Source organism: Phyllopteryx taeniolatus, chromosome 1 (assembly GCF_024500385.1).
Source record: "Phyllopteryx taeniolatus isolate TA_2022b chromosome 1, UOR_Ptae_1.2, whole genome shotgun sequence".
Classification (NCBI taxonomy): Eukaryota; Metazoa; Chordata; class Actinopteri; order Syngnathiformes; family Syngnathidae; genus Phyllopteryx; species Phyllopteryx taeniolatus.
Genome location: NC_084502.1, coordinates 6,027,229 through 6,050,114, shown reverse-complemented (window position 1 = coordinate 6,050,114; position 22,886 = coordinate 6,027,229). Strand labels below are relative to the sequence as shown.

At 44.6% G+C, this 22,886-nt stretch overlaps 2 protein-coding genes and 2 long non-coding RNA genes across 6 annotated transcripts in view; 2 read left to right on the top strand and 2 right to left on the bottom strand.

Annotated features, from left to right (window-relative positions):
* Positions 1–12,751, top strand: part of l3mbtl1 (L3MBTL histone methyl-lysine binding protein 1) — a 21,103-nt gene extending 8,352 nt beyond the window's left edge. The window contains exons 7-22 of one of the 2 annotated variants that reach the window (XM_061766350.1): positions 227–275; positions 1,314–1,402; positions 2,387–2,491; positions 2,671–2,806; positions 2,897–2,988; positions 3,493–3,644; positions 3,855–3,931; positions 4,220–4,305; positions 8,256–8,366; positions 8,436–8,577; positions 8,862–8,964; positions 9,025–9,213; positions 9,309–9,358; positions 9,694–9,839; positions 9,920–9,982; positions 10,969–12,751. In XM_061766350.1, the coding sequence (XP_061622334.1) occupies positions 227–275; positions 1,314–1,402; positions 2,387–2,491; positions 2,671–2,806; positions 2,897–2,988; positions 3,493–3,644; positions 3,855–3,931; positions 4,220–4,305; positions 8,256–8,366; positions 8,436–8,577; positions 8,862–8,964; positions 9,025–9,213; positions 9,309–9,358; positions 9,694–9,839; positions 9,920–9,982; positions 10,969–11,103 (1,725 nt within the window). In that variant the 3' untranslated portion in view covers positions 11,104–12,751. Of the gene's footprint in view, positions 1–226; positions 276–1,313; positions 1,403–2,386; positions 2,492–2,670; positions 2,807–2,896; positions 2,989–3,492; positions 3,645–3,854; positions 3,932–4,219; positions 4,306–8,255; positions 8,367–8,435; positions 8,578–8,861; positions 8,965–9,024; positions 9,220–9,308; positions 9,359–9,693; positions 9,840–9,919; positions 9,983–10,968 lie in introns of those variants that run through there. The other variant, XR_009787567.1, reaches the window with a different exon arrangement.
* On the bottom strand, positions 1,296–11,083 carry LOC133474606 (uncharacterized). The gene is made up of 3 exons (XR_009787574.1): positions 10,945–11,083; positions 2,747–2,931; positions 1,296–1,433 (listed from the first exon to the last, which is right to left on the bottom strand). It is a non-coding gene; the product is annotated as an uncharacterized LOC133474606 (long non-coding RNA).
* LOC133474599 (uncharacterized) lies at positions 11,110–19,143 on the bottom strand. The gene is made up of 4 exons (XR_009787571.1): positions 17,889–19,143; positions 16,018–16,164; positions 14,384–15,808; positions 11,110–11,211 (listed from the first exon to the last, which is right to left on the bottom strand). It is a non-coding gene; the product is annotated as an uncharacterized LOC133474599 (long non-coding RNA).
* Positions 13,820–22,886, top strand: sgk2a (serum/glucocorticoid regulated kinase 2a). 2 transcript variants are annotated; one of them, XM_061766374.1, is made up of 13 exons: positions 13,820–13,974; positions 15,570–15,635; positions 16,035–16,096; positions 16,791–16,848; positions 17,900–17,983; positions 19,152–19,283; positions 19,373–19,485; positions 19,606–19,642; positions 19,765–19,851; positions 20,283–20,378; positions 20,449–20,604; positions 20,699–20,788; positions 22,227–22,886. In XM_061766374.1, the coding sequence occupies exons 2-13, from the start codon at positions 15,621–15,623 to the stop codon at positions 22,275–22,277; spliced, it is 981 nt and encodes a 326-aa protein (XP_061622358.1). In that variant the 5' UTR covers positions 13,820–13,974; positions 15,570–15,620; the 3' UTR covers positions 22,278–22,886. The 2 variants fall into 2 exon arrangements, with proteins under 2 accessions (XP_061622358.1, XP_061622348.1); XM_061766364.1 differs by having other exon boundaries at positions 13,821–13,974; positions 21,526–22,886.

Sequence of the window (22,886 nt, the reverse complement as noted above, 5' to 3'; positions counted from 1 at the left end):
CCGATGTTTAAACCAAACATTGTTATTTCTCTCATTGGTAAAATTGGTAAGGAGACCTAAAACAGAGTTTACATGAGGAAGAAAGGACGAAAGAAAAAAAACCTCGCCGACATTTGCACACACGCGTTAACGTGCCCTTTGGCAACTTGAAGGCTGTCGACACATTTTTCATTTTCAGAACAGTGTTGGAACAGCTTTGCAAATGTATCTCATCTTTTTTTCTCAGGACGACAAAATGGAAGATCTGAAAGCAGATGGCAGATACATCCGGGCAGGTAGGGATGCTTACCATTTGATGCTTTTTATTATTATTATTATTATGTTATTTGTTTTGCTTTTTGTTTACTGTACTTGATCCCGCTGGAGCAGAACAACGCCGTCGTTGCCTCCACCAGAGAGGTTTCGTTTCTTTTTTTAAATGAGTTTGTGTGCAACTGTTCATCGATCGGGCAGCACGGCGATGTACAGGTGCATCTCAATCCATGAGAAGGCTGTCAAAAGCTTCATTAAGTTACATACTGAAACTCGTATGAGAGATGCGCTACGCACACCGAGAGTGAAATGTTTCATGTTTTTTCATATACATTACAGCAAACGAAAACCGCAAATTCACCATCGAGAAAGTAGAATATGAAATAACAAACGACGACAGTATGTCGTGTTTGAATCCTGATCATGTATGAGTCCTGAAATAAATGAACTTTTGTACCATATTGTAATTTATTGAGCTATAGCTGTCGTAGTTGGAGCGTCTGCCTCACATTCGAGAGGTTGTTGGTTTGAGTCTCAGCTGAGGCCCTTCTGTCTTATGCATTCTGTTTTTATAATATTCAAAATGAATTACCGATTATATAGCTGACAAATGTGACTTAATTGGAATAAAATGTGCTCCAATGAATTCAAATCCCACTTAACACGTTCATGTCGTCAGAGATGAATATGAGTATGAGCGGTCTGATCAGTGAGGTGAGGTGAGGGGGGGGGGGGGGTCGTCAACTTGTGAAGCTGACTGTACCCGGACCGGATTGAGTGCTGAGCAGGGAGAAGACGAGCATATTTAGACATCTGTCTTCATCTGGCATGCTCTTGTGCTAAAAGTAGAAAAAGACTGCGCTTCAAAACCAGCATTGAGGTCACCACGTTTATTGCTGCACAATATTCACTTGGCAATTAATGCCGCATTTAGCCCAAACATCCGATCACACAAAATTGCGCTAACTCAATCCTTTGACGACATAATTCATTGGAGCGTTAGTTCTCGTGGTGTCCTGTTGCAATGAACATCCCATAATTTGCCCACGTTTGGGTTGAAGGCGGAGACGTGAAGGCGGAGCTGTGGACGTGGACTCAGTATCTGGAAGAAAGCAAAACTATCGCTGCTCCCGACAAGCTTTTCCAAGAGGTACTTTGGCATGTTGATATTCACACCTGGCCTGAAACAACAAGGTGTCGTTTGACTTTAACTTGATAGCCCCTTCGTTCATTTGAATGTTACGGAGAGAATGCCGTGGCAATCGCAGATCACCTTCTTCGGGGATTTCTTGTTAATCCTGCTTAATCCATTCGAAGTTCTCTATTAGCCGAATCCTCAATTTTAACTGAAGACCCTGATTACAATGGGGCTCCTCATTGGGACCAATCTTACTCAAGTATGATGTCCTGTGACAATGACATCCCGGTACTGTGAACATGAGTGACCCGGTGACTTAACTGTCAAGTAATGAGACAAAAACACAATCGTCGAACCGATAAGAACGGATCTGGGTCCTGGCCTTAAGTTCGGGAAGAGCTGCTTTCGACTGTCCAATTGCAATGAGTTTGCGAAAGGCTTTTTCGGAACACACTGCAACTCCAGCTTGACGGTGGTGGAGCCCAATGAACGTGATATTAGCTGGAAAAAGAAGCCAAACAATTCTGTCGATCTATGATGCTGCATCTGATTGTTTTCAATTGTGAGTGCCTTTGGAAAGCAAATTGGAATTTTGCAAAATCAGTATGACGCAGTAAGAAATATTACTGTAGTAGTATTTTTTGGGGGGGGGGGGGGAATTCCTGTAAACGTGCCACCTGAATTTTCTTGCAAACGTCCTTGTTCTGTGGTCTAATCGGACAGAAGTAGGACTTGATCGCTGGCGGCATGGTGGAAGAGTAGTTTTTAGAGTTTCTGCCTCCCGGCAATAATTGAACAGCTCCTAATGCCCGACGTTGAGGGGAACCGAACGTTCTCCGTATGCCAGTATGGTGTTTCCAGTTTCCCGCTGTTCATTTACAGTCAGCGTAATGACCCAAGATCTGGATCGGGTCCCCGGGTGCGACACGGTGGCGAGACGGATTAAATGCATACATAAATGCAAATGTGACTCCTAAAGCTCTTCAATTTGTCCAGACTCAGAGGGCGCCCGCAGTGAAGAACGGCTTCAAACAGGGGATGAAGCTGGAGGGTATCGACCCGCAGCACCCGTCCATGTACTTTGTTCTGACCGTGGCCGAGGTAAGACGTGCGCTGTGAATTTTGACATCAACACGGATGTTCGTGGCCGACGCTCATTTTGCAGCCAGTCGGGCTTTTAGTCGGGTCGGGTTCACTTGAGTACATTGCGAAAGCCCCACTGCCGACTGCACCGTCGCGCTCGGTGGCAGTGGGGCTTTTTGACTCGTGTCATCACGCAGGTGTGCGGCTATCGTCTGCGCCTGCATTTTGACGGCTATTCCGACTGCCACGACTTCTGGGTGAACGCCAACTCACCTGACGTGCACCCTGTCGGCTGGTGTGAGAGCACAGGACACAAACTGCACACTCCCAAAGGTCAGAGGTGATCAAAGGGAACAATAGAATGTCGCCTGCTTTTCTTCAATCACCGACGTTGACGTCTGCGTCATCACCGCTGCCCTCCAGGTTGTAAAGAAGAAGACTTTACGTGGACCAACTACCTAAGAATGACAAAAGCACAAGTGGCCCCCAAAGAACTGTTTGCCAGTCCTGGAAGGGTAACTAACGCCTACCAACTCATAACATGATTACGTGCTAATGTGGTTACATGGATAAACTGATTGATTTACTGTCGGAATCCAACTTTTAATCACTTCGTTTGTCAATCATTTGGGTTTTTTCAATTGTATGCGTACATCTTTGTGGGTGCAGTTCGGAGAAGGCCCATTTACTTTTAAGTTCCGGTATGACTGTACCTGTGCATAAAGCAACGTACGTAAAGGTGCGCTCGGACGAGTTTGGTGTGGAAGAACTTAGAGGGTAGTGTCACAAATTTTACTGAAGTCCTGGAGGCTGCATTAAAAGAACCTGCCAGGTTATTATTATTTGAACACATCTTGTACAATTGTAATACAAAATCACTTTTTACTAAAGTGCTTTCATGATCAAATCTCTTCTGCCTCAACTTCACGTAGGAATTTGTCTCCAGCACAAGAAACAAAACCACATTCAGAAGTTGTTTCTTGACTTCTTAGTATTCAGCTGTGCCTGCCATTTAATAGATCGACACCAAGTGTGACTTCGAGATTGCGATGAAACTCGAGGCCGTCGATCGCATGAACCCCTCCCTCATCTGCGTCGCGACCGTCACCGACGTGGTGGACGACCGCTTCCTGGTGCACTTTGACAATTGGGACGACACGTACGACTACTGGTGAGCCGCGATCATCCAAGTGCGCCGTTTCCACTTGAACTGGATCCAGTCAAGATGCTTTTTCAGAGCAGGACATGAGTAGATAGTGAAGCAAGAAGTTAACAATAGCACGCAGAGAGTGCAGAACTCATTTGTCACATTTTACTGTGTGTTTGCCTTTCAATGCAAACTTTCTCACACTGGTTGTTGAATATATTGTTACATATGCAGGTGTGATGCCACCAGTCCCTACATCCATCCTATTGGTTGGTGCCAGGAGAGAAATCTGCCCTTAACACCACCCCAAGGCGAGAATTTCATTGTTTCCGCTCTTCCGTTTTTTTAAATGTCAATATTCATGTTCGAGAAGTCATACTTTCCTTCATACTTTCTGTGTCTGTGCTATGATGTTTTCCTCTGAAAACACTCAAACAACGTTTACATCTACATAATGCAATCAACGTGCACTTTAGTATATTACATTAGCACGACACTTGTCTAGTGAGATGTGCAGTTAAAGTAGACACGCACGCACGGAAGAGATTTTGTCTGTGATATTAATGGGAACGTTTGTTTGTTTGTTTGTTTTGCTCCAGATTATCCTGACCAGGGAGCGTTCTCCTGGTCCCACTACCTGCATGAGACTTGTTCCAAGGCAGTGGCAGCTGACTCATTTAAAATGGTGAGAACATGTGATATCCCTCAAAACTCACCTTTGAGATTGCGCACGCATTGTCGGCTTTACGCACCCCTCTTCGTGTTAGTATTACAAGCCCAATTCCAATGAAGTTGGGACCTTGTGTTAAACAGAAATCAAAACAGAATACATCCATCCATCCGTTTCCCGAGCCACTTCTCCTCACGAGGGTCTCGGGCGTGCCGGAGCCTATCCCAGCGGTCGTCGGGCAGGAGGCGGGGTAAACCCGGAACTGGTTGCCAGCCAATCGCAGGGCACACATAAACAACAACAACCATTCATGCTCACATTCACACCTACGGCCAATTTAGAGTCTTCAATCAACCTACCACGCATGTTTTTGGGACGTGGGAGGAAAACCACGTAGGCGGGCCCAGGGATTGAACCCCGGGCTCAGAACTGTGAGGCAGACGCTCTAACCAGTCGACCACCGTGCCGCCAAAACAGAATACAATGATACAAAGACAAGATATTTAATGTTCGAACTGATCAACTTGATTGTTTTGAGCAAATAATCATGAACTTAGAATTTGATGGCTGCAACACGTTCCCAAAAGGCTGGGACAGGTGGCAAAAAGTTGAAAAAACACGTGTTTGGAACATCCCACAGGTGAACAGGCTCATTGGGAACAGGTGGCTGCCACGATTGGGTAGAAAAGGAGCTTGTCTCAATTCACAAGCAAAGATGGGGCGGGGTTCGCCTCTTTGTGAATAAGTGCGGGAGAAAATAGTCCAACAGTTTAAGGACAATGTTCCTCAACGTACAATTGCAAGGAATTGAGGGATTTCATCATCTACGGTCCACAATATCATCAAAAGGCTCAGAGAATCTGCAGAAATCACTGCATGTAAGCGGCAAGCCCGAAAACCAACATTGAATGCCCGTGACCTTCGATCCCTCAGGCGGCGCTGCATCAAAAACCGACATCAATGTGTAAAGGATATCACCACATGGGCTCAGGAACACTTCAGAAAACCAATGTCAGTAAATACAGTTCTACAGCTACATCCGTAAGTGGGACTTGAAACTCTACTATGCAAAGCAAAAGCCATTTATCAACAACACCCAGAAACGCTGCCGGCTTCTCTGGGCCGAGCTCATCTAAGATGGACTGACGCAAAGTGGAAAAGTGTTGTGTGGTCCGACGAGTCCACATTTCAAATAGTTTTTGAAAATTGTGGACGTCGTGTCCTCCGGGCCAAAGAGGAAAAGAACCATCCGGACTGTTATGGACGCAAAGTTCAAAAGCCAGCATCTGTGATGGTATGGGGCTGTGTTAGTGCCAATGGCATGCGGAACTTACACATCTGTGAAGGCACCATTCATGCTGAAAGGTACATACAGGTTTTGGAGAAACATATGCTGCCATCCAAGCAACGTCTTTTTCACGGACGCCCCTGCTTATTTCAGCAAGACAGTGCCAAACCACATTCTGCACGTGTTAGAACAGCGTGGCTTCGTCGTAAAAGAGTGCGGGTACCAGACTAGCCTGCCTGCAGTCCAGACCTGTCTCCCATTGAAAATGTGTGTGACGCATTATGAAGCGTAAAATACGACAACGGAGACCCCGGACTGTTGAACAGCTGAAGCTGTACGTCAAGCAAGAATGGGAAAGAATTCCACCTCCAAAGCTTCAACAATGAGTGTCCTCAGTTCCCGAAAGTTTATTGAATGTTGTTCAAAGAAAAGCTGACGTAACACCGTGCTAAACATGACCCTGTCCCAGCTTTTTTGGAACGTGTTGCAGCCAATGATTATTTGCTCAAAACAATCAGGTTTATCAGTTTGAACATTCAATATCTTGTCTTTGTAGTGTATTCAATTAAAAATAGGTTGAACATGATTTGCAAATCATTGTATTCTGTTTAACACAACGTCCCAACTTCATTGGAATTGGGCTTGTATTTTATTTTGTTGTATTAATATTGCTCTATGAATGACTGGTGGGTGACCGGTCCGAGGCACAAAATCACATGCAACCCTGAGAAGAACAAGCGGTATAGAAAATGGATGGGGAGATGGATATATTATTATTGTATGTAAGAGAGTTAATAAGCAGAGTTAATAGCTTTTTTGTTTGTTGTCTTGATAATGTAATCGGTTACCTCGTCCTCCCGCAACACAAGCTCCGTTTTTACACTGCATTTACTATAGATGTGGTGTCTTCATAGATGCAAAAATGTTAATTTATAAAAAGGATATCGGAGCAGAGACTACAGAGTATCTCTCGGACCTTCTCCCAGGTGCAGTCCCCTAGTCGAACGTCGTCTGAGAAGAGTGGAGGCCTTTATAGCTGCAAAAGGGTGTCAAAAGTCCAGATTTTCTTCAATTTTCACTTTCTGTATGTGGAATGCCCTCTCTCCTCAGAAAAGAAAAGTCAGATCGCTTTAGAGTTTTTTTTTTTTTTTCATGTCCTGGGGCCTCATGTACAAAAAGTGGCGTAGGTTATTTTTCACAGGGAAGGTCAGATGTATCAAGAGTGAAAGGAGCGCGGAAATGCGAGGTGCCTCGCGCCAACTGCATGACTGGCGTACGCACGTTTCTCCAGCTTTTGGTGCTTTGGCGACACTTCGAGGCCAGGCTGGGAAACTGTTATCCTCAATTCTGCACATCAGAGACACATGAACAATTAGCACTGATGAACAATTCATGCCCGGCAACACTCGATTTCAACAATGTCATTGAGGCGAGGACTCAGAAGTCATTTGTTCGCCGGCGTATTTAATGAACCGCTGATATTTGCGAGGACACCTATTAACTGATCAAGGCGATCATTTATGCCGCCTACTGGCCTCACGATCGCTTCGTGACTCCAGCACATGCACTGAAATTTTTTTTCTAAAAGATTCAAATGTGTTAGAAGAGTAAATGATGTCATTTGAATCACGTGCAATCGACGTACGTTCAAATGAAGTAAGTTGGAAGGACTCTTTTTACCAGTCTGCACGGCTGTTGGAGCGTCATCGCGTCGGGTGCCGGAGGAGACGACAGGGACGCTGGACGAATCCCCGAGCAAGTAGCGCGTGGCTGCGACTGCACATAAAAAGAGTCCTTTGAATTTCCTTCATCGGTTGCACGTGATTCAAATGTGTTCAAATGACATCACCTCCTAAGAAAATAAAAAGCAAAATTTCAGTGCGCGTGTCCTCTCCTGTGTATTCAAATAATGTATATATATTTTTTGATATGCTGATGTGCTTCTATTTGAATTGAAAAGATTTATTCCAAATACCACAGGTAGAACATTTCCGCATGAAGCTTTATCTCACAGGGCTGAGTGTGAACACATTTGTTATGAGTTCTAAAAAGACATGGCATTAATCCTTCAGCCCCACGGTCGCAGCGATTCTCTCCTCGAACGGGGTGAGGCCCTTCCGCCTTTTTTTGGGCCACACTTTGGCGGCGGGCAGCCGTCCCCCGCTTCACATCCGCCCGCTTCTTTTTTAGTTCAAAGTGTGCGCACTGTTGTGACCTTACGGCGATGACAGCCGCACACGCGCTGTCCCATTCGCGTGTTGTTGACGCCGGAGGACAGCGCGCCAAAGAGGATTTTCTTGCGCGCCGCAACTTCACATTGACAAAATGTATTTTTCTTCATTACCTTGCTCATTGTCCTTTTTTTCTGATCATGCAGAGATCGGGATCTCAGCTGCAGGGTTCATTTAAATGTGATTTGCATATTTAAATGTGGGCGTGGACAGGGAGGAGCCGGCCCCTCCCGCACGTGCGCTCATTTCCACGTTGTTTGGGATGTACGAAGGATTCATGCGTTGATACATCTGGATATTTTTCTGGATTTCAGCGTACGCCGTGGTTCAGAAGGAAAGCCACGCAAGTCTTTGTACACGAGGCCCCTGGTGTAGTCAGAAACGACTCTGAGAGTGAAACAGGTGCTCAACGGTGTTGTCTTTCTTTCGACTTCTTTTCTTTGTAGCGTCCAGCCCACAGCTTCCAGCCTCAGATGAAACTGGAGGCTGTGGACAAGAGGAGTCCCGGTCTCATCCGAGTGGCAACGGTGGAGGAAGTCGAGACTCACCGCATCAAGGTATTTAGTGTGCGCGCGCGTGTGTGTTTTCGTGTGTGTAGTAGCCCGCCGTGTTTGTCCTTCCCGCAGATCCACTACGATGGCTGGAGTCACATCTATGACGAGTGGATGGACTCGGATCATCCCGACATCCACCCGGCGGGCTGGTGCGAGGCCACGGGTCACCCGCTCAAACCCCCCCCGCAGGACACCAAAACGAAGCAGACACACGGTAGTTGGAGGAAATGAATTAAGGGCTTACAGTGCTTGTTTATACTTCGCAGGAATCGGAATATGGGAATAGAATAGTCACGACATTTGAGCAGCGACTCTTTTAAGGAGTCTTCTAAAAACGTGACGACAGGACACAATTGTGTCAAAACGTGCAAAAAATGAAAACTACGTTTTGGAAAGTTATTCAAAACGTCAGATTTTAGTGACCTGAAATATTTAATGTGGGCATGGAAGGCCTCCTTGTGTCTGTCTGTGTATGGTCATCCATATCTTTGTGCTCAGGTCCAAGGGAGCCTCCCACTCTGGCCCAGTCCACTTACCCTCCATCTGTTCCGTGCAAGCCCATCAGCCACACCAGAAGCAGCAAGTACAGCTTCCACAACAGGTGAGCGAGGCCTCCGCCGGCATTCGAAATGTGCAAAACGAACGTCATGCTTTGAAACAGGAAGTGTCCGACTCCGGGTTGCGACGGTTCAGGCCACGTGACCGGCCGCTTCACGGCGCATCACTGTGTTTCGGGCTGCCCGTTAGCCGAGCGCAACCAAGGCAGGCTCAAGGTGGAGCTGTCGGACTCGGAGAGCAAGAGGAGTCTGTTTTTTGGCCAGAGGACCAAGAAGACACATTATCGTGGCAGGTAAAGGTGCGTGTGCGTGTGCGTGTGCGTGAGAGAGTTTGTGCGAACATTCACTTTTCTTATGATTTTGAATTTTCTTGATCTTTTTTTCCCAGGATTGGACGTCCCCCTAAATACAGGAAGAACCAGCAGAGAGACTATCAGAGTGAGTTTGTAGCTCCTAATTGATGGACCGTCGTGTGTATTAGTCCAAGTCTTCATAACAAGCTTATCATTGGTATCACTTGTTTTATTTGTATTATTTGTATACTATGCTTTATTAGATTTTTCGTTTTTGTACTTCTTACTTTTAGTGAAGTGAAATGAAAGGCGCCCACATTCAAATGTATTTTAATTATGACTATAAGAATCATTATCATCATGATTATTCGTAGTAGTAGTAGTAGTAGTAGTAGTGGTGGTATTCACCTAAAATATGAATATACGAGAGTTATGTAATGATTTGCGGAATGATTGTGATTCCGGGTTGCGGTCATCAAGAGGGCGTCTATCCGTCGTCGTTCGTGTCGGCTCTGAGCGCTCAGTCGGACCGCGCTCTGTCGCTGTGCTGGGAGCAACACTGCAAACTGCTGCCCGGCGTCCTGGGCATTCCCGCCAGCCAAGTGGCGGCTTGGAGTGTGGACGAGGTGAGTTTTCATTCCTTGTCTTGAGGAATTCTTCGACTCTTTCGGCGAACTATTGCCATGTCCGGTGTTTTCTACCGCAGGTCTTCAGCTTTGTGCGTAATCTAATCGGCTGTGAGGATCAGGCTCGTCTTTTTAAAGAAGAGGTAGGATGCCCGTCGCAATGCGGCGGGAGCTCTAAATCACAATGCCGCCCGTCTCGTATTCATTCCAGACTCAACCCGCAATATGTGAAATCCGCCCTATCGACAATTCATGTCAATCCTTTCCAAAGAAGTTGCTTTTGAAAGTACTCCATAGCATCCATTCTGACGCTCACTGGCGCCGTTCTCCGAATAAGAGGCAAAGCAGCCTTGCTTTGAACTGTTCATTTCTCACTGCCAGTTGAAGTTTACTGTAAAACTGAAACATTGTACAATTCATGTTCAGCCGAACCATGTCATTTCCACAGAAGTCCGCTAGCTTAATGCTAACGCATAAGGCGAAAGTCACGTACGACAGTGCTTATCAAAGTTAGGACGAATATTTTGCAATAAACAGGGACAGCGGCTCACAAATGTTGCCGCTTGCGTAACAGTAGAGAATCTTAAAATGTTGCCTGTTCATAGAAGTACGAACTGAACCATTTTCGTTATTATTGTTTCCGAATCCGATGAAATTGGAAGTCGACTACGGGTTGCGTTCGAGGTTCCGCGGTACGTTTGCCTGGAATTTCACCAACAATGCAAAAATATTTGTGGCGGGCAGTCGTTCAAGAAGAACCTCTTGTAGCCGGAGTGATAGATGTTCGCTTAACGTGACGGCTGTGAAATCGTTTGGACGCTGTAATACGGCGCTCATAATAGCTTCTGCTGGTGTTTCGTGGTATTCGCCTTGACTACTTGAGCTTCTGACCACAGTGCTTTAAAAGTAACGTACGCTTCGAAAACAAAAGAACCCCGTGATGAGCGCTTGTGTGCGTTTATTAACACCCAAAACGTCGACATGTTCCAACCGGAGAATATGCGAAGAGGTGGAAAAACAACAGCTCATGTCATATCAATATTGTGCACAGTGCTCATGATAAATGAAAAGTGAGGTTTTCATCAATGATGATGTTTACACTCACCTGCGGTTGCATGCTTCGCGGCAGATGATTGACGGCGAGGCCTTCCTGCTGCTGACTCAGGCCGACATCGTGAAGATCATGAGCATCAAGCTCGGCCCCGCCCTCAAGATCTCCAACGCCATCCTCATGTTCAAGAGCGCGGACGAGGCGCTCAAATGAGTCGGTCTCCTCTCTCGGGCTTTGGGTGCGGTCGACTCGTGCCAAATTCATCGTGCGAGGCCGAGACCCCTCGCCTGAGCCCTTTTCCTTTGTCGTGTGTTTCGTGTCCTGTGCCCATCAGATGGTACGGGGAGGTGTAGAAGCAGCAGAAGTAAAGGACAATTTAAGGAAGAGCGTGGCAGACACAAAATGGATACCAGGGTGCGTGAGGGAACATCATCATCGCAGAAGCAGTTGCCTCATTGCGGGCAACTTTCCCCAAAATGGAGTTCTTGTTGCAAACGGTCATGTCTTATTTGGTGAACCTTCGGCTGGAAGTGGCAAACGTCTAGAAAAGCTCGTGTGACCAAACGAAAAATATACATCCATCCATTTTCTCAACCGCTTATACTCGCTTCCGTTGAATTGTTTTGCTTTACGTTTTTCCGTGTACAAACACCCTCCTGCTGAAATAATACGAGCATTCCAATCAACTAAACATTTAAAACATGGCATGTGCCTTTTTGTCCAAATGTAAAATAAACGATGAAAATAGCAATTAAAAAAACAGATTTGATTCTTATCATACTCATGATGATCCCTCAAGGGGAAATTGAAATTTTTTTTCCTGTGTGATTTCCAGCTGGAGGATTCCCATTTGCCAACCCCCCCCCCCCAAAAAAGTCGGGCGTCCGCCCGTTTACAAAAGCACAGTCAGCGGTTGCCAACGTAGCGATTTGCTGGACATATTGAGCGACTTTTCTGACCGCTCTAGCAACTGTTTTTCAACTGTGAGTTTGATTTTCCCAGGTGTCCCTGTACGGCACTTTGAGACACCACTGACTTATGTTGTTCATGACATTTCTGCTGATTAACAGCGCAAAGCTACGGACCCCCAGACATGACACGAGGGGGGGGGGGGGGAAACTAGTATTTATTAATTTTATTTTTTGACATGTCATGTCTGGGGCTCCGTACGAAGGAGTTATTGGGGAAATGAATACTGCTGCAACCCAAATGAACATGGCAGGGTAAGTAAATGCGACTGATTTTCAACGTGACTTGCAATTCTGCTCGAAAACAACACGGGCAAGTTGAAATGCAGTGTAAAAATGAAGAGCGTGGTCAGTGAGTAAAAGACGCAATGCAGTAGACGAGGCCGGCCACTGAAGCTCTTTGAAGCTTTTTTTGGGTGCAATAATAATAATAATAATAATAAAAAAAGAGCTATTTCTGTATGAGAATTGGGGGAAAAAAGAATTTAAGTTTTAAGTTTGTAACTGACGTATTTTCAGGATTTCTTTAGTATTCGCCTTCTTGTTTTGTCTTTTGTGCCTCAAAATGTGTCCCACTTTGAGTTCCCGCTTGAAAAACAAACAAAGAAAAAAACAATACAGGGAATCTAAATGACAGAACTTTGATTGCATTTTTTTTAATCCAATTTATTTATTCCTTTTTTTGTGTGGATGCATTGGCATTTGAGCACAACTGTGAACCCCAAATGGGATTAGAGTGTTGAAATCACTATAAACAAGTTTACACTTAAATGTCATGATTGGATTTTGTGTGTTACGTCACTGGAATGTCTTAAGGGCTCTCGGCTTTGTGTCTCTCTGGTGAGCGTGTGTTAAGATCACAAATTGTCATTGAAATAAATGTGCGAAGTTGACTTTTGTTTTTTTTGGGAGCCCTCACAATTCTGTACACCCACATGTGGAGTGAAATGTACCACAGTGTGTTGCACTATTGACTATAAACCTACTTTGCTTTTCGCAAACCCCCCTATTGACCATATTGTCATCAACACACGGACGTGGTGGTGCTTCTCTTCTCACGATATTGCCCTTAACGTGCCACGTGGAAGGAAGCGTGCAATATACAGTAGTTGTCTTAGCGTTCTTAGGTCAAACGTGATCTTTTCAAACGTATGAACTGTAAAGCAAGTTTTCAAATCGGAAATAATCGAAATAGATTTGATGTATTAGCTTTTTCTTAACAAAAAATATCTCTTGACCATAATTCTTCTCACTTCTTTTTGGCAAAGGAAAAGTGAGCGCTTAATACTTATGCTGTTATAAGAGGGGAGCAACGTGTGATATTATGCCAGCACACACATTCCGATTTTTGACATCTTAAGCGATTTTTCAAAATCTCCTTCACTGCCAGGCTTCCCAGTCAACATGGACATTTGACTTCTAAAGCCGTCAATGGCAGTGAATGTGGTTTCCATGTGAGCGACCTGACACGGGACGAGGATAACATCAGCATGTGTGTTATTTTACTGCTTATATTCGACTTGCATGATTTGTTAGGCACAGTTTTCATGCGGGATGACCTTCCTGATGCAACCCACGCATTTTTTTTATTTATTTTTTTTAAAATCCAAGCTTGGGACTGGCCGTGGCTGGGTATTGCTGAAGCAATATACCACGCTACGGCGCCCCGCCAGTGCAAGAGCAGATTAGATATTCCATCAAAATGCATCCATCCATCTTCTTTCGCGCTTACCCTTATTAGGGTCGCTGGTGAGCCGGACCCGATCCAAACCAACCATTTAGACTCAAAGTCACACCTATGGACAATTGAGTCCTCAATGAGCATAACTTAGCATGTTTTTGCAATGAGGGAGGAAGCCGGGGTACCAGCAGAAAACCCACTCAAGCACGATACTGTCCTTTGAAAAACAAGAACAGTCCAAGCAAGATACTGGAACGCCTCCACGAAACCAGACACACACAAGTCACCTCGCCCAATGTTGTTGAACAACTTCCATCAATCATTCACTCTCTTGAGGTGCACAACTGACCTGAGATCAGTCAGCGGAGGGCAAGCGGCTGCTGCTGCTGCTGCACACAGTTTGGTCAAAACCTGGTTGTCTACTTGCACTCACAGGTGAGCATGCTGCATTCATTCTACACATACTCATTACAAAATACCTAGTTGTGTGTGTGTGTGTGTGTGTGTAGATATATGGGCTTCTTTCCCCCTATTTCTGTCTTCTTTGAAACATCTCTTTGCTGTTAATTCATAGTACGTTGTTATTCAAGTGGGTTTGCTGGTGTTTTCAAGCTGTTGAATTCGGAGTGGAGATCTTTTTTTTTTTTTTTTTTCTTCTTCCTAATAATGATTGTGGGATTTTTTTTTTTAAGGATATATATTTTTGAATGCAGTAGTTTGTCAAATGGAGCTGGCTCCAGTTAAACTTTTCACTGATATTTATGCTTCATGGAGTTTGAACAAACTTAATGTTTTTTGTTTTACATTTTTTTTTTTTTTTTTATATACTGTTAAAGTCACTCACCTTCCATCCATTTTCTGAGCCGCTTCTCCTCACAAGGGTGGCGGGCGTGCCGGGGCCCATCCCAGCGCTCATCGGGCAGGAGGCGGGGTTGCACCCTGAACCGGTTGCCAGCCAATCTCCCGACAATTTTTTCAACATTCATACTACTTCCCTCTTTACTAATAATGACCACCCTCGATGCAAAGGCATCTCAATGAAATGTCCTTTGAGATAATCACTGAACTATTGCTTTACATTTTTAATTGTTTTGATTTTTGATTTTGTATTCGCTTAAAAAAAACCGTTCACATTGGATTGTAATCCTAATATATCAGTGCAATGTACTTGAATTTCATTATATTGAATTGTGATTCATGATCATGATCCTCATTAACTTTCTTTGCTGGTTGACTGGCAGAAGCGACATCGTTACCAAGTACGTTTCCTGCCAACGATGTGTTAGAACTAGACGTCCTTAGATTTATTTGATCTGCCATTCACCAATTTGTTCGTGTGTTTGTAATATTGAGTTGTTTCAAAAAACAGTAATCGCTTTCGACAATACCTTATTTTAATGGTAAGATGAGCTCAAAGTGTATTTTTGTATTATGATGTATCCACTGCTTTAAAGTACACAAAGACTTTTCCTAATAGGAAGACGATTGCGTCTTAACATTGTATCTAGTGTATGTGTGCATGCTTATGTTCCAGAATGTTGTGGCAGCTAAAAGAAGGACTCAATATTTAGCATGTCAACACACACACACACACACGAAATGCCCTTGAGTTTTTTTCCTGCTGGGCCAGCATCAAACCAGATGGACCTGCTCCGGGCACACCATTGGCTAGCACACAGGAAGATTAGAGCAGTGTTTCAATCTCACGGTACGCCGCGAAACAAACATGGCACAGAAAGTTTGTGTAGTGGAATAATAATGAGCTCATCTCACTTTACTCACACATTTTATTCTGTCGTACGAATGCTGGCGGGTGCAAACGCAGGTTAATTGTACCTTCTGCCACCTAGTGGCAACGCATTGAATTGTTCTGGATGTCACTACAAGTCGCTGGCATAGATAGATGACAAAAATACATTACGCGTAGTACATTTTCGGCCAATGCGGTGAAATTGGGTAATTACCCCTCACGATAAGTCATTGAATTAGAGCTATAGTTTGAAGTCAACATTTGTGGTCTCTTGTGTCAGGTCGGTCGAACGGATGCTGGGTGCCCGCTGGGAGTGGAATGGATCAGAACCATGGCCCACTGTAATGTGAGTGTGCGTTTTAACGGGTGTTGTTAAGAATTGTTTCAATGCAGCCGAGATCGAGTATACAATTAGAATTTCAATGGGTTTCATTTGGGTACTTGAAAATATCAAGTTGAATTCCAAGTCGTCCGTCTGACGAGCTGCTGAAGTTCCAAGAGGCCACTCGAGGGCGTTTGCTAGGACATAGAAAAATATAATAGATAATACAAATATCAAATATCAAATTTGAATTCCATTGAAATATATGAAGCTGTGCCCCCCTTACTCCTGCACTTCAATTAAAATGACGCATATGGTACTTCAAAATACACCCTCGCAAAACTGTACAGAGAAGCTGCTTGCTTTCACGCGGGATTTTGGACCAAAATCTTTCTTATTTTTGCACCTGTTGTTGTCTTGTAGCCACGCTCGCCCACCTCCTCTCCCCACGATGACGTCAACCTGGGCCCTTCAGCAAACCCTCAGTAAGTGGCTCCGAGCGCTCCCACGGATCACGTCGTTCGTCCCGCTCCCTTAAGGTGTCGGCGTGGGTCTGCAAAATCATTTGCGATGAATTATTATGTCATGTCCAAAAAAATACAAAATCAATTCCCGAAATCACAAAGTTGGCAAAAATGAACGCCGTTGCAAACTAGCTCCTCCTTTTTTTGCAGTCATATTGTTAGCGGAAACAGTGCAGCGACAGTAGATGAATATTGAAATGATAATTCTGTTGAATGGTTCACGTGGTAGCTCTGTTTAATTGGTGAAAAATCGGTCCCCTGTAAGAGGGTCGTCCCTTGACCTAAAAAGTTGGCGAGCCCCTGCCCACTAACATTTAGTCCCCACATTGGATGAAGCTTTTGGACATTTGTTGTGCTTTCAAGCCCGCAAACTTTCACTAACATGCCTTTTCTTCTTTCCCACCATTTTTCATAGCATTCATTTGTGGAAATAAACACAGCTTTTACAAGTCACCCGATAAATAAAAGCTGTTTTGCCGAGAACTGTGCACAAATTGCCACTTAATCCTCATCAAAACGGGATCTGCTATAATTCAGTATTTTGTGATCGTCCAATATTTATGGCCTGTAGACTGTTGATTTCATTTTGTTTGTAACCCACCATTACTGCACAGCTTGGAACGCCTTTAATAGATAACCGTCTTTGCCGTTGCAGTGCCAAGCCTACCGACTTTGACTTCTTGGCTGTCATTGGCAAAGGGACCTTCGGAAAGGTGAAACAATCACTTATTCACCTCACGTCCAAATGAACCCATTTTAAACTTTACAAGTCCATTCGATGAACTACTAGGACAAACGACATTCTTTTTTTTCCCTTTGCTTTTATACTGCATAGAGTGTATTTTTCCAAACTCAGTAACTTTTCACACTTTTATCGTAGAATTTGTCCTATTCTGAAACCAGTAGTCTTTTTATGATGATGCCCTTTGGTCGCTGACGGTTCACGACAAATCACATGGTTGGAGCGCCTTTTAAGTTCGCAATTACGGTCGCTTCAGGTAGCCTGTCTCTGTTTCATAATGATTCATTGCAGACGGTTGCACCGACGCAGCTGTCGGCTCATGTTGTTGTAGTACAGTACCTCGGTGTGACGTAAGAGAGAAGGAGAGTCACGGTTGACATTGTGCACATATTGTTTCCATGAATCATTAACACTGCCGTCGCCTAAGGTCGTCCGATTACCGCCGGTGGCAAAGTAACACGTGTTTCAAGAGAACGTATCCTTCACTGGTCCCTCAAGCATGAAGTCATTCATTGATTTCTTTATTCGCTAGCGGTTAGCCCGTCCGTTGTTCTGCGATTTGCGGTTAGAATCTTGGCTGTGTGGCATTTGAACGTGATTGTATTTTAATGTGCTTTTCTCCAGGTACTCAGGCGTCCTCCCACATGCCAAAAACATGCATGTTAGCTCATAAATAAAGAAATTGTCCTCACGGGAAAATGTGTGTGAATGGTTGTTGCACTGTAATGAAGTTAGCTAGAACTAATACCACAAGACACACCGATTTTCCGAGCAGAGCTAGCACCTGTCGAGCTGAAGTTGACGCGATAATGTCAATCAAATAAAATCACGCTCGAAAGCAAATTCATTCATTCGTTGGTCAGCAATAAACTAAGTCAAGATGATCTAACGCCTTCTTGTCATCCTGGCTAAACGTGACTCCATTTTGTCCGTGTCGTGCGTTTGCACAGTTCGCAGGGGGCGAGCGAGGCGCCGTCAAGTGTTTACTAAACAAATCATTAACAAACCAACCTCGCGTGCAGGTCCTGCTCGCCAAGCTCAAAGCCACCAAGCAGTTCTACGCTGTCAAAGTGCTGCAGAAGAAAGTCATCTTGAAGAAAAAGGAGGTGAGCGTTGTACACGTGGCACAATGACAACATACCACATTTGGGGCCAAGATACCCTCATAGGAATACGACTGAAAATAGATTGCATCTCCCCACGTTTCAAGTCAGATGCAGTAATTGTTTCTGACACCAAAATAATTGATCGCTCCTCATCGTGCGTACTGCCGCTTTTTGTGTTACCAGATCAAATTGCATGGAAATCATGAATATCGGCCCTCGCCTTTGTGAAATTTCACGTCAGAGAATACAAAATAAGAACCAGCAAAGTAAAACCCACTCGCTGTGAGTCTTTCATAAGAAAAATGCAAGTTGCTCAGCTGGAACAGCGCGCAGCAACTTCCCGTGTTGTCATAATGTGGCGGCTCAATCTTATCTCACCTGTGCAAAGGACACTTTTGACGACTCGCACAAAACTGAGACTTCATCTCACACACACACACACACACACAGTGTGTAGTTTTAGTATTTTTGTTTTGTAAAATAACAGTGGCGGCACTGGTTAGACTGGTTAGAGCGTCCGCCTCACAGTTCCGAGGACCGGGGTTCAATCCCCGGCCCCGCCTGTGTGGAGTTTGCATGTTCTCCCCGTGCCTGCGTGGCTTTTCTCCGGGAACGCCGCCCCCAAAAAAACATGCATGCTAGGTTAATTGAAGGCTCTAAATTGCCCGGAGGTGTGAATGTGAGTGCCGATGGTTGTCCGCTTCTATATGTGCCCTGCGACTGACTGGCGACCGGTTCAGGGTGTTCAGGTTCAGTCCGCCTTTCGCCCCAAGTCAGCTGGGATAGGCTCCAGCGCCCCGTGACCCTAACCAGGGTCAGCGGTGTTGAAAATGGATGGACAATCACGGTAATTCAGCAACATATTCAGAAATGCTAACGTTAGCCCAAAATGTCCACCCTGTCATGGAGTTTGCATATTTTGCTGCTTTTCATGAGCGTTGTCTGCTTGCAGTTAATGTATTTAAAAAAAGGGTGGGATCTTACCAATTATACATTTGTACTTCATACAAGGAATATTAATTCAACGGAAGGTGCAAACTTTTTGGGGGGTGAAATGGAGAAGTGTCCTACTCATTTGTAAATTGTTGTGTTCCGTGCACCTGAACAACAACGTGTTTGTTGTTGCACGCTTTGTCCACTTTTGATCTCCTCCCGTCTAATTTTGCAGCAAAAAAACATCATGGCAGAGCGAAACGTGCTGCTAAAAAGCCTGAAACACCCCTTTCTGGTTCGGCTACACTACTCCTTCCAGACCGCAGAGAAGCTTTACTTCGTCCTCGATTATGTGAATGGAGGAGAAGTATGCGTGACAAATCGAAAACAAACAAATGAGCTCGGAATGGTGCCGCCTTAGTTCTTCTGTTCTGTGCTCGTTCTCCGTTTGCGCAGCTCTTCTTCCACCTGCAGCGTGAGAGATGTTTCTCGGAGCCCAGAGCGAGATTCTACACCGCGGAGGTCGCGAGCGCTATCGGCTACCTTCACTCCCTCAACATCGTCTACAGGTCAGACAACACCAACCACTGCATATCTGGGGAAAAAAACCTTGCTAGCTAGCTGGCTAGCTACCTAGCTCCATCCTTCCACGGCTCCATCTGAAATGTGATCATCTGTGTTTCTCGCAGAGATCTGAAGCCAGAGAATATCCTCTTAGATTCTCAGGTGAATCGTTAATCATTCATGAATCAGCACGAGGACTCCTCGTGTCTACGAATGATAGTTGCTTTTGTCCAGCTAGCTATGGAGACGTATACAAGCCCCCCGCTTGTGTTTGCCGTGTGCAGGGCCACGTGGTGCTGACCGATTTTGGCTTGTGCAAAGAAGGTGTGGCGCCAGAGGGAACCACTTCCACTTTCTGCGGAACACCGGAAGTGAGTTGAAAGCATACGGACGAATCTTAAGAATCTTCATGATTGATATTACGTGGATCATGCGAGTTATCCAGACCAAGAACTGGAAACAAAGATCCGTTTTTTGACACTGATATCAATCAATCTGAACATGTTACTCTGGATTTCCATGTCAAATTCACATTCTAATTGGTTCCAAATGTCCAATCTGGATCCGATCCACATTAAACTTGCACCTAAAAGTTTCGATCATTTGGATGCTACAAGATTTGACAGAAGACAACAACTGATATGGAAAATGGATTCATGGATGAAGATTATTCCAAGATTATGTTCCGAATATGTTTTTATTTCAAATAAGTTTTTAAGTGACCCAAATAATAAGTAATTGAATTGCTTCTTTTTTTTGTGTGTCTGTTTTCTGTTCTCGATTTGCACGTTTGCCAATGAAGTACTTAGCACCAGAGGTTCTTCGCAGGGAACCTTATGACAGGACAGTTGACTGGTGGTGTCTTGGAGCTGTGCTCTATGAGATGATATACAGTCTGGTAAGTGCGTGTGTGTGTGCGGGCGCGGGTGCGGGCAGGTAGTAACGTCTGCCCATTCCCTTCATCGCAGCCTCCTTTCTACAGCCGTGACGTCGGAGAAATGTATGACGGGATTCTCCATCAGCCTCTGCTCCTCCCACCGGGGAAATCCGAGGCCGTGTGCTCCCTGCTGGAAGGTCTCCTGCAGAAGGACCAGCACCGACGCTTCGGGGCCATCGCCGACTTTGTACGTACCTTTGAATTAGTCGGGGGGAATCGATATCCCGACACTTAAATAGTCACACAAGTTTTATGTGACTTTTCCGTGTTGCGTTCCCCAGTTAGAAATCAAGAACCACACCTTTTTCTCGCCGATCAACTGGGATGACATTTACCACAAGAGAATCACGCCTCCTTACAACCCAAACGTGGTGAGTGTCAGTCAGGCCGCTATTGTCTTTTAAAAGGGAACTTGGCGGCTGGAAGTCCGCTCCACAATAACATCATCGCCTCGGCATTCGTTTGCCTTGTGGGTTTGATTTGAATCGTCACGACTTTGACATTGATATTCACAAATGCGTTAGCTCCATCCAAGAAGTTAATCAACTGTATTTCATTGGTGAAGGTTTATGCGTGAATCGTGACAGAAAGCTATCCACATTTCAAAGTATTGTATTGGTGAAGTTGTTTGTAATTTCATACCAAAGCATCATGAGAGTATTTTTCACATACTATCCGCTTTCTGTGGCGCGCATCCTCATCAGGGTTCACAAGAGGACAAGCCTTCCAGAAAATGGATGCTTGCTTATCATTGGCATTTGACTACACGTTAACAAATAGTTCAATATTTTACAACGTGAAATCGATTCACCTTCCCTTCAAAAATTCCACAGTCAACAAAATGTCAGAAGCTTCCCTGTCAAAGAAATGATTCCAGTTTATGCGTCCACGTTTGGAAGCAATCTTAATTCAACATCAAATCCTATTTAACAGGTTGAGAGTTGTAATTTGCCATGTTTATGATGCACAGAATTCGTGACTCCTTTTGAATTGACATTGTATATTCACGAGTGGAAAATCAAGCATTTGACCCTCTCGGATCCATGAGTTCGAATGATCACAACCATCCTGCCTCATCCATCGCACCGTTCTCTCCCACGTTGTTTAGAGGGGCCCGGCCGACACTCAGCATATCGACCCCGAGTTCACCAGAGAAACGGTTTCGAATTCGGTGAGTCGGACGCCGGAGTTCAACGCCGGCACGAGCTCCGGCAACGCCTTCAACGGCTTCTCCTACGTGGCCAGCGAGGACAGCTTTTTGTGAGCGAACACGACGCTCGGAGGGCTAACGGAGAACATGAAATGTGGCCCTTAGTGTTGCGTGTTGACGTAGACGACGACATCAGGAGAAGTTGCTCAATGTGAGGTTTCAATATCGGGGCCCGACTGCTAACAGAATGATTTTATCCGGTCCAGTTTTATCTTCTGAAGTACAGCGAGGAGGAGGAGGAGGAGGTGGCGAACGTTAACTATGTGATCAATCTGTTGTTGTTTGCGCACTAAGGATGAAAACCGAAAGTTCAACGGTATGTGTGTTTAATGGACCGGTTGTTCCGCACCAAAGTCATCCGAGCGTGCCCTTTTGGCCCGGGTTTGTGCACTGTGAACAACAACAACAACAACAAAAAGAAGACTTGGGCGCATATAGTTGTCTTGCAAAGATGATGAATCAACATTCAGGGCCAACGAATGGTTTGAGTCCAACCTCTGATGAATTCATGTTTTCAATTAAGAGGCATGTCTCAATGCGTTTGTCCGTATTGTGTATTCCTTACCGGCTTTAAAGACTGTTCTTTTTATTTTTTTTAGCAGCTCTGCGTAACATCCCATTTTTCACACTGGATGGAATCCATATGGTGAAGGTCTTGCGCGGAGATGTTCTTATGCGAACTGGCTTGCAGTTTGGACTCACATCGATACAAAATGTGTCTCAAATGTATTTTTCAAGCCATAATGAGAAGAACATTGGGAATTGTTAAGGGGGCTTGGAAACAATGACATGAACAAAACAACGACAAAAACGTTTCACTTGTCTCGAAGCGTTGTGTTTTATAAGAGTGCTTGAAAGTGAGAATACGCTGGTGGATTTTGACCTCTTCACATGCAAACAAATGATCGGAATTACTTTGCATTGTTGTTCGAAAAATGCTTTAATATGTCAGTGCGTATATCATTTGGAATTCACTGCTTGCTCCTGTATTGTGCCATGTGAATGGGTTAAAAGATATACTGTATTGTGAAGGTTTATGAATATCGTTTATTGATACAGCTTAGTGATGTGCACAATAATGTATGTTTGCCAGCTTTGCAGTAGTGCTAATTACTTTCTGTCATCAAATATTCATGTCACTTGTCAGGGAGGAAGAAATACATTTTCCATGATCATCGTCATTATTATTGTTGCTGATCATGATTAGTTTGACTTCTATGATTCTGAGCACAGCATGCTTCTATTAAAATTTAACCTTG

Excerpts from the sequence above, each read along its gene's own strand:
- sgk2a (XM_061766364.1), top strand. Across the intron at positions 16,097-16,790 it reads GGCCCTTCAGCAAACCCTCA|TGCCAAGCCTACCGACTTTG; the intron begins GTAAGTGGCTCC and ends TTGCCGTTGCAG. Across the intron at positions 20,379-20,448 it reads ATGAGATGATATACAGTCTG|CCTCCTTTCTACAGCCGTGA; the intron begins GTAAGTGCGTGT and ends CCTTCATCGCAG.